This window comes from Hyperolius riggenbachi, chromosome 8 (assembly GCF_040937935.1).
Source record: "Hyperolius riggenbachi isolate aHypRig1 chromosome 8, aHypRig1.pri, whole genome shotgun sequence".
Lineage (NCBI taxonomy): Eukaryota > Metazoa > Chordata > Amphibia > Anura > Hyperoliidae > Hyperolius > Hyperolius riggenbachi.
Genome location: NC_090653.1, coordinates 283,337,138 through 283,349,591, shown reverse-complemented (window position 1 = coordinate 283,349,591; position 12,454 = coordinate 283,337,138). Strand labels below are relative to the sequence as shown.

Genomic DNA, 12,454 nt, shown 5'->3' with positions numbered 1-12,454 from the left:
TTCTCCACATCCTTTGTCTGTGGGGATACCTCAAGGATCTGTTCTTGGCCCCCTCCTCTTTTCCAGCTACATGCATGGTCTTGGCAACTTAATCAACTCATTTGGTTTTCAATACCACTTATATGCATATGATACACAACTGTACATCTTGGCCCTGGACTTTAACTCCCTACTCACACGTGTTCCTGGGTTGCTTATCTGCTATATCTTCTTTCATGACTTCTCATGTCTTAAAACTTAATATGAGTAAAACAGAACTAATCATATTTTACTGCCTCTGTCTACCTCGCTGCCTGATATAAAAATAAAAATTACTAGCACCCCTATAACTTCAGTTTCCAGAGCACTTTGCTTAGGGGTAATATTTAACTCCTCTCACATGTATTCCTCATATTCACTCTCCAACCAGTCCCTGTCATCTCCAACTCAAAAACATATCTCACATCCGAACTTTTCTCACTACTAAAATGTTAGTACATGCTCTTATAATAACTTATTTGGACTATTGTAATAGACTACCAATTAACCAACTACCAACTCCCCAATCCGTACTGAAATCGGCTGCTCGTCTCATTCATTTTTCTTCTCGCTCTTCCTCTGCTGCTCCTCTCTTCCAAGCTCTTCATTGGCTGCCATCTAATCAGGGCATCCATTTGAAACTCTTAGGGCCCTTTTACACTTAAAGGGAACCTGTACTGAGTAAAATTATTTAAAATAAGCACATGAGGTAACTTCAAATGAACATTAAATAGTTACCTTGCCATCAGTTCCTCTCAGAAGCCCACCATTTTCTTCTGACAATGATCCCTTCCAGTTCTGACAACATTTTGTCAGAACTGAAATATATCAGTTGCTGTCAGTTATATATCAGCTGCTGTCAGTTACAGCTGAGAGGAGAACTGATGTGTCCATGTTTCCCTATGGCTCAAGTGGGCGATGTTACAGTTTAACAATGTGCTGACCAGGAAGATGTTATGGGTAATGGTCATTTTCAAAATGGAGGATGGAAAATTCCCTTGATCACAGTGAACAAACAGGACGCGGGACAGGAGAAAGACACTGAGGAGTAGACTACATGGAAGGTAAGTATGACTTGTATATGCTTATTTTGACTTTTAATTTTCAGTTCAGGTTTTCTTTAAACAGTTGCTCTCAGTTATAACTGAAAGAAAACTGATTTTCAAAGGTTGCCCATGTTTTCCCATGGCACAGTTCACACTTAACGCGTTTTTAACTGAAATCTTTTTCACAATGCACTGCTATGGAAAAAACGCGTACCAATGCGTACTAACGCGTACTAATGCATACCAACTGATTACGGTAAGTGTAAATGAGCCCTTAACCGTAACCTACAAAGCTCTCCACAACCTAGGACTCGAGTGCTGCAAGGCAAGAGCGTTAGCTACTGTACAGGTCACCTGGGTTTTACCATGTTAATTATGATGGCTAGACAGGGGTGTCATTTTAGTGCTTGCCATAGACGCTATTTACCTTGGATATGCCATTGCTCCATGGCCTTGTGGGAAATCTGGCCCTACTACACACTGTGAGATTTATGAGCTAACTGGACATGAATGAGGTCATGGAATTTATACCTCATTTTCCTTTTATTTTTACAGTCTTGCAGTTCCAGAAACCGAAAATGAAGACATGCTGCACTAATGGTTATAAGCATTATGAGCAGAAGTGGGAGTGCCTTCATGGTTTTAAGGCAAAGGAGACAGAGGGTACAGCACTTTGTGCAAAAGCGTTTCTACACTGCTGCTTAAAACTTAAGAACAAATCTGAGAAGACTTGGTCAGTAGTTCCCCGCCTAATTGAAATGATAAGGTAAGGTATGTGGCTAGTCCGTCAACCTTCATTCAGCTAAGTCAGCAAGATTGAGATCTTGAGAAGGCCTGGATCATTTAACAACAGAATTTGTTATTATTCCTTGCCCACAAAGCTCACTTCTATCTGTTAGGAAAAAAACAGTAGTGTGAGGTTGATCCTTGTTACGGAGTCTCTTTAAATATACACTTTCAATTACACCAGAGGGTCAGAAGACAGCTGCAATGACTGCAGAGTGTCAGCATACCTTTCAATGACCTCAGCCTTAAGCCAGCTATGGCAGCTGCCAATCCCAACCTCAGCCTGTGACCCTGACCCTACTCTTCCAGCTGTTAGTCCTGACTTTGGCTTGTGATTGTGCCCTGTCAGCTGCCAATCCTGACCTCAGCCTGTGACCCTGACCCTACTCTTCCAGCTGTTAGTTCTGACTTTGGCTTGTGATTACACCCTGTCAGCTCCCAATCCTGACCTCAGCCTGTGACCCCGACCCTACTCTTCCAGCTGTTAGTCCTTACTTTGGCTTGTGATTATGCCCTGTCAGCTGCCAATCCTGACCTCAGCCTGTGACCCTGACCTGACTCTTCCAGCTGTTAGTTCTGACTTTGGCTTGTGATTATGCCCTGTCAGCTGCCAATCCTGACCTCAGCCTGTGACCCCGACCCTACTCTTCCTGCTGTTGGTCCTGACTTTGGCTTGTGATTATGCTCTGTCAGCTGCCGATACTGAGTGACCTCAGCCTGTGATCCCGACCCTACTCTTCCAGCTGTTAGTCCTTACTTTGGCTTGTGATTATGCTCTGTCAGCTGTCAGTTCTGAGACCTTGATCATGCTCTTCCAGCTGTTAGTTCTGACCTAAACAAAACTTATTTTTGATGGCATTTTCGCTTGAAAATCAAATTTAAAGAATACCTGAACCAAAGTTTGGGTACAAAATTAGATACTTGCCTAAAGAGAGGGAAGTCTCAGAATCCTAGCGACTATTAGATTAAGATAGACTAAGATTAGCGACAATGCATTGTTGCTAATCATATCGGGAGGGCACAGCTCTTCTTCCTCCAGCGTGGCCGCGCGATAGCCGACCAAGCCTGACACTCACATGTACATTACTGCTTTGTGGTACTGCGCATGCATGAACGGTCTCGCATGACCACTGCAAGGCCACGCTTCAGGAAGAGGAGCTGAGTGGCCCCGAGTTTGAGGGCACCATGCTCAGCAATGGGGGACAACGGAGTAGCGAGAGAAGTCTTAATAGGATCCTGAGGCTTCTCTCCCTTAACCATTTCCCTACTAAGAGTTTTTTCCCCTTCTGTACCAGGGCAATTTTCCTCTGTCAGCGCTGCCTCCTTCCATTCATTCGCCAACAACTTTAACACTACTTATCACAAATAAATGATCTATAGCTTTTTTTCACCACCAATTAGGCTTTCTTTGGGTGGTGCATATTGCTAAGAATTATTTTATTCTAAATCCATTTTAATGGGAATAATTTTCCGCCATTATAGTTTTAAACTAAAACGTTCTACTGTGGATAAAACCCACGCATTTTATTTGCCATTTCCCGGTTATTACAACGTTTAAAATATTTCTCTAGTACAATGTATAGCAAAAATATTTTATTTGGAAATACAGGTGTATTTTTTCTGCTTTACGTCCATCTCTAATTACAAGCCCATATAGGCAAATATAACAGTAGTTTACCCCCATGACACATACATATTAACCACTCTACGACCGCCTAACGCAGAATTGCGGCCGCAGAGTGGCTCCCCCGGGACCGCCTAATGCAGGATTGCATCATATCACGATGCACGTGATTAGAAGGGAGCTCACACTTGTTGGAGTGCGAGCTTCCGTAAATAAACACTGCGGGGATCCGTGATAAGCCTGCCAGCTGCGATCGCGGCTGGCAGGCTGTTAGAAAATAAAACGGTTATTTTTATTTGTACAGCGCTGCGATCTAGTGCCATGCTGTACAGGGGACAGCTCTGTCACTGAGCCTCCCTCGAGTGGCTCACAAACTGATCCCCCTCATAGGCTGATGCCTATGAGAGGTGATCACTATGATTGGATCTTGGGGGGAGGGATAGAAGGGGGGAGGGTTACATTAAAAAAAATACATTTTTATTGTGAAAGAAGAGAAGGTTCTGTGGGTGGCAAGAAAAGGAGGCAACATTCATTTGTGTGCTAAGTTGTAATAATAATAATAATAATCTGAACATTTATATAGCGCTTTTCTCCTGTCGGACTCAAAGCGCTCAAGAGCTGCAGCCAGTGGGACGTGCTCAAGAGGCCACCCTGCAGTGTTAGGGAGTCTTGCCTTGAACTACTTACTGAATAGGTACTTGACCTAGCCAGGATTCGAACCCTGGTCGCCCATGTCAAAGGCAGAGCCCTTAACCAGTACACTATCCAGCCACCAGCCAAGTTGTATGGCCCTACAACGAACTGTTAAAGCTGCAGTGTGCTGCAGTGTGCTGAATTGTAAAAAATGGCCTGGCCACTAGGGGGTGTAAGCCTGTGGTCCTCAAGAGGTTAAAAAAGTTCAGTCCCTAAGGTAACTATTAATGTATTTTACATATATATATGTAAAATACATTAATATATATATACATACGGTGGTCCTTCGCCCTCATAGACGCTTATCTACGCCCCAGTGCTTTTGATCCCGAGCTTCGGCTTGGGATCACTTTAAAGCGGTATAAAACCCTGACATACCGTAATATTCAATAAAAAAATGTTTTCCTACTTTTTATATGCCATACGGTTATAATATTTGCATTTGTACTTGAGTATTATTATTCATTTAGAAATTACAAGTTCCCAAAAGTACAGTTTTTTGCTTTGAGAGTTGACTTTGCATTTTATTTATTACTGGTTTAATTCATGTTGTATTGAAGGCAGAAATGCTTTCACTGTCTCTCTGTGTCCAGCAGCTTCTGCACAGTCAGAGAATGGGCTTGATTCACAAAAGGGTGCTAAGTTTTAGCACACCTGTGAAAAGCCCCTTAGCACATGTAAAGGCACTTTGTGCACGCTAAGACGCACACAAAAGTTTGGGCACGCAAAGTTTAGCACTGCGCAAAATGTCACAACCGTGCGCGCGAAACATTGCACCGTCCGCGCGCTAAGTACGCTTATCAGGCTATTTAGCGAACGGACGGTGTGACGTTTCGCGCGCACCGTGCAGCGCTAAACTTTGCGCGCAATCACTAACTTTAGACGTGAAAACTACTTAGCACCCTAGTTTGCATGTCCAAAGCTTTTAGGCGTGCTAACTATGTTAGCACGGCTTTGTGAATCGAGGCCCATGTGTCACATTCCTCACTTGATACAGTTAACAAGATAACATTATCTACAGTTCGAATGCATCCAGCTTTGCTGGCAGGGAACGTCTAATTCTTGTGTGTAATGCTGTTCTAGTAAAAAAAATATGCTGGTTGTATTTAATATGCTGTAAATAATCTATTAGAGCACAGAAAAAATGCTGGGTTTCATTCTGCTTTAACATTATTTTCGTGAAAATTAATCCAAAAAGAACATTGGTGTTTTCGCGCATCACTATTAGAGAGGGATCCGAGAGGGATATATCTGATGGTTGATCTGGTGACCATCTATAAGTGTATGGCTACCTTTAGTGTCCGTTTTGTAATACTAGATAACAACAATACACATTACAATAAAGATTTGTTGAAACTTCATAGTGATGTTGTTATTATTGTGATTTTATCTGCAGCATTTGCCTGACAGGACCCATAAGCTGGACAGTGGGGGTGCCACAGGTCATCCCAGTGAAGAGCTCTGGTTCTTGTAATGAAAATTACACAATATCATTAGTTAGTTATCCAGATAAAAATATCACCTATGATTTGCAGAACATCCAACTAAGCAGCAGTAACCAATACCAGGGAAACGTCACTCTGCTGGTAGGTAGCTCTGTGCTGTGGGCTTGTTTGAAAAGTTGTATTTCTGTTATTCAATAAATGTGGGGCTTTGAGACTTTCGATGTTGCATACGTTAAATAAGGGCGCCAGGAAAAAAGGGTGCAGGTTGAAGCCGAAATTGTAAAACATTGTCTATATAACAATGTTTCTTCAATTTTTTCCATAGTTTCCATCTTGGTAATGTCCAACCATAAGACCCCCCTGGTGGTACCTAACCCTAAAACCCTCATTCCTCATGCCTAACCCAAAAAAAAACCCTTCCAGGTGTCTAACCCTAAGACCCCTCTTTCTGATGCCTAACCCTAGAACCCCCTCCCTCTGATGTAAATAGCTTTAAAAAAAAAAAAGATACATTTGTAAGACAATTCAAAATGATAATTTTCAAAATAATAATTCTCAAAACGAAACATTTCGGTTGGACGGTCCCGGCTCCTGCTATTCATTAGGCGCCTAAATTTCTGCTTTCGACATCAAATTACTGATATTCTTCATTAGGGCCTATGGCGAGCCTAAATAATCCATTAGCTGCTGGTGTCCAAATTTCCTGCTTCCATGATGTCTGCCGACTGCTCAGCACTGACAATACAGGAAAATATTAGTTAGGTTTAGTTTATAGTGGGGTGTTGCGGTGCGATGTAATGGAGGCATTGTATCAACGAAAGATATCAGGCAAAGCGGCCCCATGTCCTCTGGGGCCCATGCAGCAGCACCAAATTCAGGGCCAGATTGTACTCTAAGTTCATGTATGTGTCAGCACCCAGACCATTCAGAAGAAGTCTCTCCCTCCGTGTGTCACTCTCCTTCACATATCTCCCAACAGTCCTGATCTCACCGAGACTGTCCTGAATTTCAGTGCTCTGTCCCACCCCCTGCTTGTGTAATGCTGACCTCGGGGCTTCTCACTCTTTTTAGGGAGCTCTAGCTTTCCTGAGATGGGTGCAGGCTTTTTTGCAACAGACACACTTAGACATGGAAGGACCTGCTGTGCACAATGACTTGCTCCACCTCCCCCCCCCCCCCCCCCCTTGACTATTTCGGCTATCCGGCACACAATTTGAATGGGGAAGTAGCCCTGTGATGGAGTATGTACCAGAGCAGAAAGCAGCCCAAGGGAAGAAGGCGACAGGAGAGAAACCAGGGGCGTAGCAATAGGGGGTGCAGCGGTAGCCACCGCATCGGGACCCTTGGGCTAGAGGGGCCCCAAAGGGCCCTCCCTCAACTACAGTATTAGCTCTCTATTTGTCCTGTGCTGGTAATAATCACTTCTATAGATACTTTGAATAGTAGTGATCACTAACAAGCTGTTCCCAATCCCCTTCTTGCACCTCTGAAACTGTGGTTGTCCTTGGCAGGTTTTGGTGCGCCGTATCAATTGTTATGTATAGAGGCCCCATTGTAAAACTTGCATCGGGGCACACAGCTCATTAGCTACGCCACTGAGAGAAACCCCAAATAAGTTGAATATTAGTGATTTATTGTCTCTGCTGAACTGAGAACTCCCTACGTAAATGACTCTAACTACATTTGTGATTAGCTATTGTTCACTCTGAGGACAAGAGGAGCCCCAGTCCCTTGGAAAAGATAAACAGGGCAATGATGCAACAAAACCTTCCGTAGCCATAGCCAGATAACTCAAGTGCCTCCAGGTTACTTCTAATGACTAGTGTTTACCTTTGACAGCTTATGTATATCCCTAACCCTCAGTATAGGTAGCCCACCTTCTGGTCTCCCTTCCAGTATAGTATCTTGTAAAATTGGGAGTATTATCTTTTTACACCAAAGGGAAAAAGAAAAAAACCTTTGATCCTTTTGGGGGTCATCCACTTAGCCCCTTCAAAACTTCACATGTATAGAAAGGACCATGAAAGGAAAAATAATCATACAGGGTCTTTTAAATGCAAAAATATAAAAAAACTTTATTAACACTCATAGAAAAAATGATAAAAATCTCTGTTAGAGGTTCCTTGCAATACTTCCAATACAGAATTAACAGCCCAGACATAGACTTTATCGTAGACTTAATGCAATTTTGAAAAAAGGCAACGACACGCTCGTTTCGGGCACAAAAGGGCCCTTCATCAGGCCAAGTTGCAGAAAGTGCTGTCTGCTAATCCTGTAGGCGATGCATAGTAGAGACACCAAAGAAGCAAGGAGGCATCTGGACCAACCAGATGTAAAATACACGATCCCAATGGCTGAAAAACTTAATGTGGCAAGCTGCAAGGATGGGAGTGCTTTGGCAGTGAGATGCCCCTCCAACCCCACTTCAGTGTATGTAGAGTGCACGGCACCCAAAAATTTGCACCACACGATGTCAATTCATTAAGAAGTCCTTGGGCAAGACTTCTTAACACTGCTTGGTGGCCTCTTGAGCACCCCCCAGTGGCTGCAGCTCTTGAGTCCAACAGGAGAAAAGTGCTATACAAATGTTCATGTTGATTACGGTTTTTCCCAAAATTTCACATTACGACTGCAATGCGTAATTGTGAATTATGATGCATAATTATGCATAGGTGTAATTTCTGCTCTTTACTAATCATTGTTTTTTTAAATTTAACTTTAACTCTTTGTGGAAATTTGTAGGGGGTAGATAAATAATTACCATTATACTCATTACACTCAGTTGGGCCTACACATTGGGTTAGCTGCCTACACAGGGGTCAGGAACCTTTTTGGCTGAGAGAGCCATAAACCCCCCACATACTTTAAAATGTAATTCCGTGAGAGCCATACAATAGGTTTCAAACTGGGACAGTAGGGCACACGTCCCTGTTGCCATGGTGATGAGAGAAGAGTGATGTCAGCACTTGAACGTGGGGAGCAGATGAGTGGGCCCGCTACAGCGGTCTTTCTATACTGGGGCACCACCTATATTTAGCTAGGGCAGGGGAACGAGCTGAGACAGAAAGGGACAAGAGGTAACACAGGGGGATAAAAGAGGCACAGGAAGAAAAGATGGGGACAAAAGAGAACGAATAAAAAATAAGAAGGAACCTATAAGTCCCTATCTCATTTGTATTTTGCTAGTATTTGGCTCCACCCACAACATGCCATGGTCATGCCCACTTTTTTCCGCATCACGCACTTTGTGCACGGGCACAGGGGTGGGGTGGCTAGTGGGCGGGCACAGCAACCAGTGGGTGTGCCCAGGGAGGGGGGGCCCAGGTCTGATGATGTGTGAGGGGCCCCAAAATTTCTGTTGGCGGCCCTGTGGTGATGTGTATACAGTTGATACACTGGGCAGCGGAAGTGTCAGACACGTCTTCAGCTTCTCTTGGGTTACAGCAACATCCGCAATTTCCCCAAGAGTCAGACAGGAGAAATACCGACTAACAGCTTGTACAATTAGTTAGCTGACTTGGGCATTGATTCACTTTGTAGGACAAGATCCCCGCACTTTGGCCCAGTAGGCTGCCTGTAAAGTGAAAGGCAGCCTATTGGGCCAATCAAAGTACGGGGTTCTCGTCCTACAAAGTCACTGGACCTGACAGGCTCCAGAGTGGGACAATTGGAGCAGCCGTTAGTTCTGGGGTAGCACAAGTAAGTTAGTAGTGCATGCTACAGCAGTAGTGTGCCTACTTTGAAAATTTTACTTGCGCCTCCACAATAAGCTGCTTGAGCAGTGTAGCTTAGAGAATCGACCCCTACTGATTTGTCTGTGAGTCAGATGTAGCCATCAAAAGAGTCACATCTGGCTCCCGAGCCATAGGTTCCCTACCTCTAGGTTAGCAGATGTTTGTGTAAAACAGAATTTATATTGAAGTCAATAAGGCCAATTTTAGTGGGGAATAGCCAAGCCCTGTTGCAGGTAATTGCAAAATTATAGATCATACCGTAATTACAGTCGTGAGCAAAATTATCCAAAGACACCCAAGCTTTTTTAGCCAAAAACTTTGCATTGCGATTTCATATCATAATTGTTAATTCCAATGTGAAATCATGATTACAGTACATAAAATTGGAGCAGATTTCTAATCAGAACTATAGTCTTCCTTTTAATCTTCTTATATATAACAAATAATACAAATATGGATAGATATGTGAAACTTCACCCTAGGGCTGACCCAGCACTACCATATGGGCAAAGGGGGCAATAGTCCCAGGTCCCCAGCATCCATAGAGGCCCCCAAGAGTCTGTCTCAACCCTACTAAATTATTGACCTATCATCCTCCTTCCCACAGCATTACATCCTCCTTCCCACAGCCTCCTTCGAGTTCTAGGCATTAGAGGTCCATTGTCCTCTCTTTAGTGTTTCTGCTCTGCCCTTCCTGCTTCTCTGTTTGGCCTCTAGTGCCTGTTGTGAGAGACAGGAAGTGCAGAGCAGCAAAACTACAGAGAAGACAGGTGGGACTTCCAGTGCCTGAAACTCAGAGGAAGTGAGTGTCTGTCACCCTTGCCTCCAAACACTGGGGAGGGGGGGGGGGGTTCAGAGGGGCCCCCCAGGTTACTTTTGCCCAGGGACCCTTTGTAGCTAGAACCAACACTGTCCAAGAGTATGTGTGGCCAGTTTAATGCGGTCTTGTTGTTTGTTGCAGATGAAACATGAAGATATGCCCAGAGGTGGAATGGAGAAGGTGGCTTTTTTAGTAATTGAGAATGACAAAGCAGAAGTACTGCTTGTAGAGCACCATTCAGGTAAATGTCAGAATACAGCTCATTCTCCAGGAATCTCATATCAGCCTAACCCAAACTTTTTTTTATCACTGAGATTTATAAAAACTTGACTTTATTATTGAGTTACTGAGCACCAGACACGTTTGGTCCAGCAGGGGGTTGCATGGGCAGAATTGTTCCATCCTGTGTCCTCTCGTACGTTAAAAAAGGGCGTCGGGAAAAAAGGGCGCAGGGTTTTAAACGATAAGCATGAATAACGTTTAAAAAAAATTGTACTATATTTCGTTTAAAAATAATGTTTTATAAAGTTATAAATCATTAAATAATGTGTATGAAATCGGCAATTGTGAAAACGTTAATCTTCCCTGTTTAAAAAGTGAAATGTATAATAACGTTTTATAAAAGATTAATAAGAATTTTACTAAAGCTATACCTAACCCTACTCTCATACAGAACCCTCCCTGTACCTACCCCTAACCCCTAGACCCCCTGGTGGTGCCTAAACCTAAGACCCCCCTTAGGTTTAGGCACCTCCCAGGTGCTGCCTAACCCTAAGACCCCCCAGGTGGTGCCTAACCCTAAGACCCCCAAGGTGGTGCCTAACCCTAAGACCCCCCTGGTGGTGCCTAACCCTAAGACCCCCCTGGTGGTGCCTAACCCTAAGACCCCCAAGGTGGTGCCTAACCCTAAGACCACCCTGGTGGTGCCTAACCCCTAGACCCCCCTGTAGGTGCCTAAACCTAAGACCCCCCTGGTGGTGCCTAACCCCTAGACCCCCCTGTAGGTGCCTAAACCTAAGACCCTCCTGGTGGTGCCTAAACCTAAGACCCCCCTGTGATAAGCATTAATAACGTTTGAAAAAAATATTGTACTGTTTTTCGTTTAAAAATAATGTTTAAAAAATTATAAATCATTAAATAATGTGTAATCATGAGAAGCAGTTATAAAACATTAAAAGTCTCTGGGCGCCGCTTGTAAAACGTTATTTTTCTCCGGCGCCCTTTTTTCCTGTTGGGCGCCCATTAAACGATATTTATTATGGGAGTGAATGGCGGCGCCCTTTTTGTCCACTTGCCTCAGGCGCCCGAATTTACTGTTTCCTGTGTCCTGTACATCTGTTGCGTCCCTGTGCAGCTCTTCCTTGGATCATTTGACAAGTGTCCTCCTCAAGCTCACCCTTTTCCAGCATTCAGGACAACAGTCTAAGCACCAGTGAGCGCATTGTCATGGGCAATATTGGCCTCGATTCATGAAGTGTTACCGAGCGCTTACCGAGCGCTTTATCGAGCGGTCGGTATCATTTTGCAGAAGTTAGTATTCATGAAGGACATCGCATGCCAATATCGTGCATGCGGTGTTCTGGTGGTAATAGTGCGGTAATTGTGCAGTAAATTTTCCGAAACTAGTATTCAAGAAGCATAAAGGGGGCGTGTCAGGGCGGTAAATTCCGAGTGCAATATCGCCCGCACTGCCCTGTCATTATTTATGTTTCTGCTGTCGGTGTATTTAACCTGAAATGAGTAAAATTATTTAAAATAAACGCATGATGTAGCTGCAAATGAATATTACATACTTACCTCGCCGTCAGCATCTCTCAGAAGCTCACTATTTTCTTCTTACAGTGATCCCTTCCAGTTCTGACAATATTTTGTCACAACTGAAATATACCTGTTGCTGTCAGTTATATATCAGCTGCTGTCAGTAACAACTGAATGTGTAAGGTAATGTCCATGTTTCCCTATGGCTCAAGTGGGCAATATTACAGTTTAACCGCTTAAGGACCGGGCTATTTCTCAGTGATCTGTGCTGGGTGGGCTCTCCAGCCCACAGCACAGATCACATTGCAGCCAGGGTGACCAGACTTCCCTCCTTTTTTCCCCACTAAGGGGATGTCCTGCTGGGGGGGGGGGGGGGGGGGGCTGATTGCCGCCGGCTATTTGGGTTCAGGGGGGGGGGCTCCTCAAAGCCCCCTTCCGCAGTGATTTCCAGCCTCCCTCTCTTTCCCTCCCTCCCCTCCTTCCCATGGGCGGCACAGGACGGCGATCCGTCCTGCACCGTCTCTGATAGG

At 44.1% G+C, this 12,454-nt stretch overlaps 1 protein-coding gene across 2 annotated transcripts in view; it reads left to right on the top strand.

The window, feature by feature from the left end:
• Positions 1-12,454, top strand: part of LOC137527944 (uncharacterized) — a 96,490-nt gene that overhangs the window by 67,688 nt on the left and 16,348 nt on the right. For both annotated transcript variants that reach the window (XM_068249060.1, XM_068249061.1), the window contains exons 5-7: positions 1,620-1,830; positions 5,564-5,753; positions 10,308-10,407. In XM_068249060.1, coding sequence (XP_068105161.1) covers positions 1,620-1,830; positions 5,564-5,753; positions 10,308-10,407 — 501 coding nt within the window. The remainder of the gene's footprint in view (positions 1-1,619; positions 1,831-5,563; positions 5,754-10,307; positions 10,408-12,454) is intronic.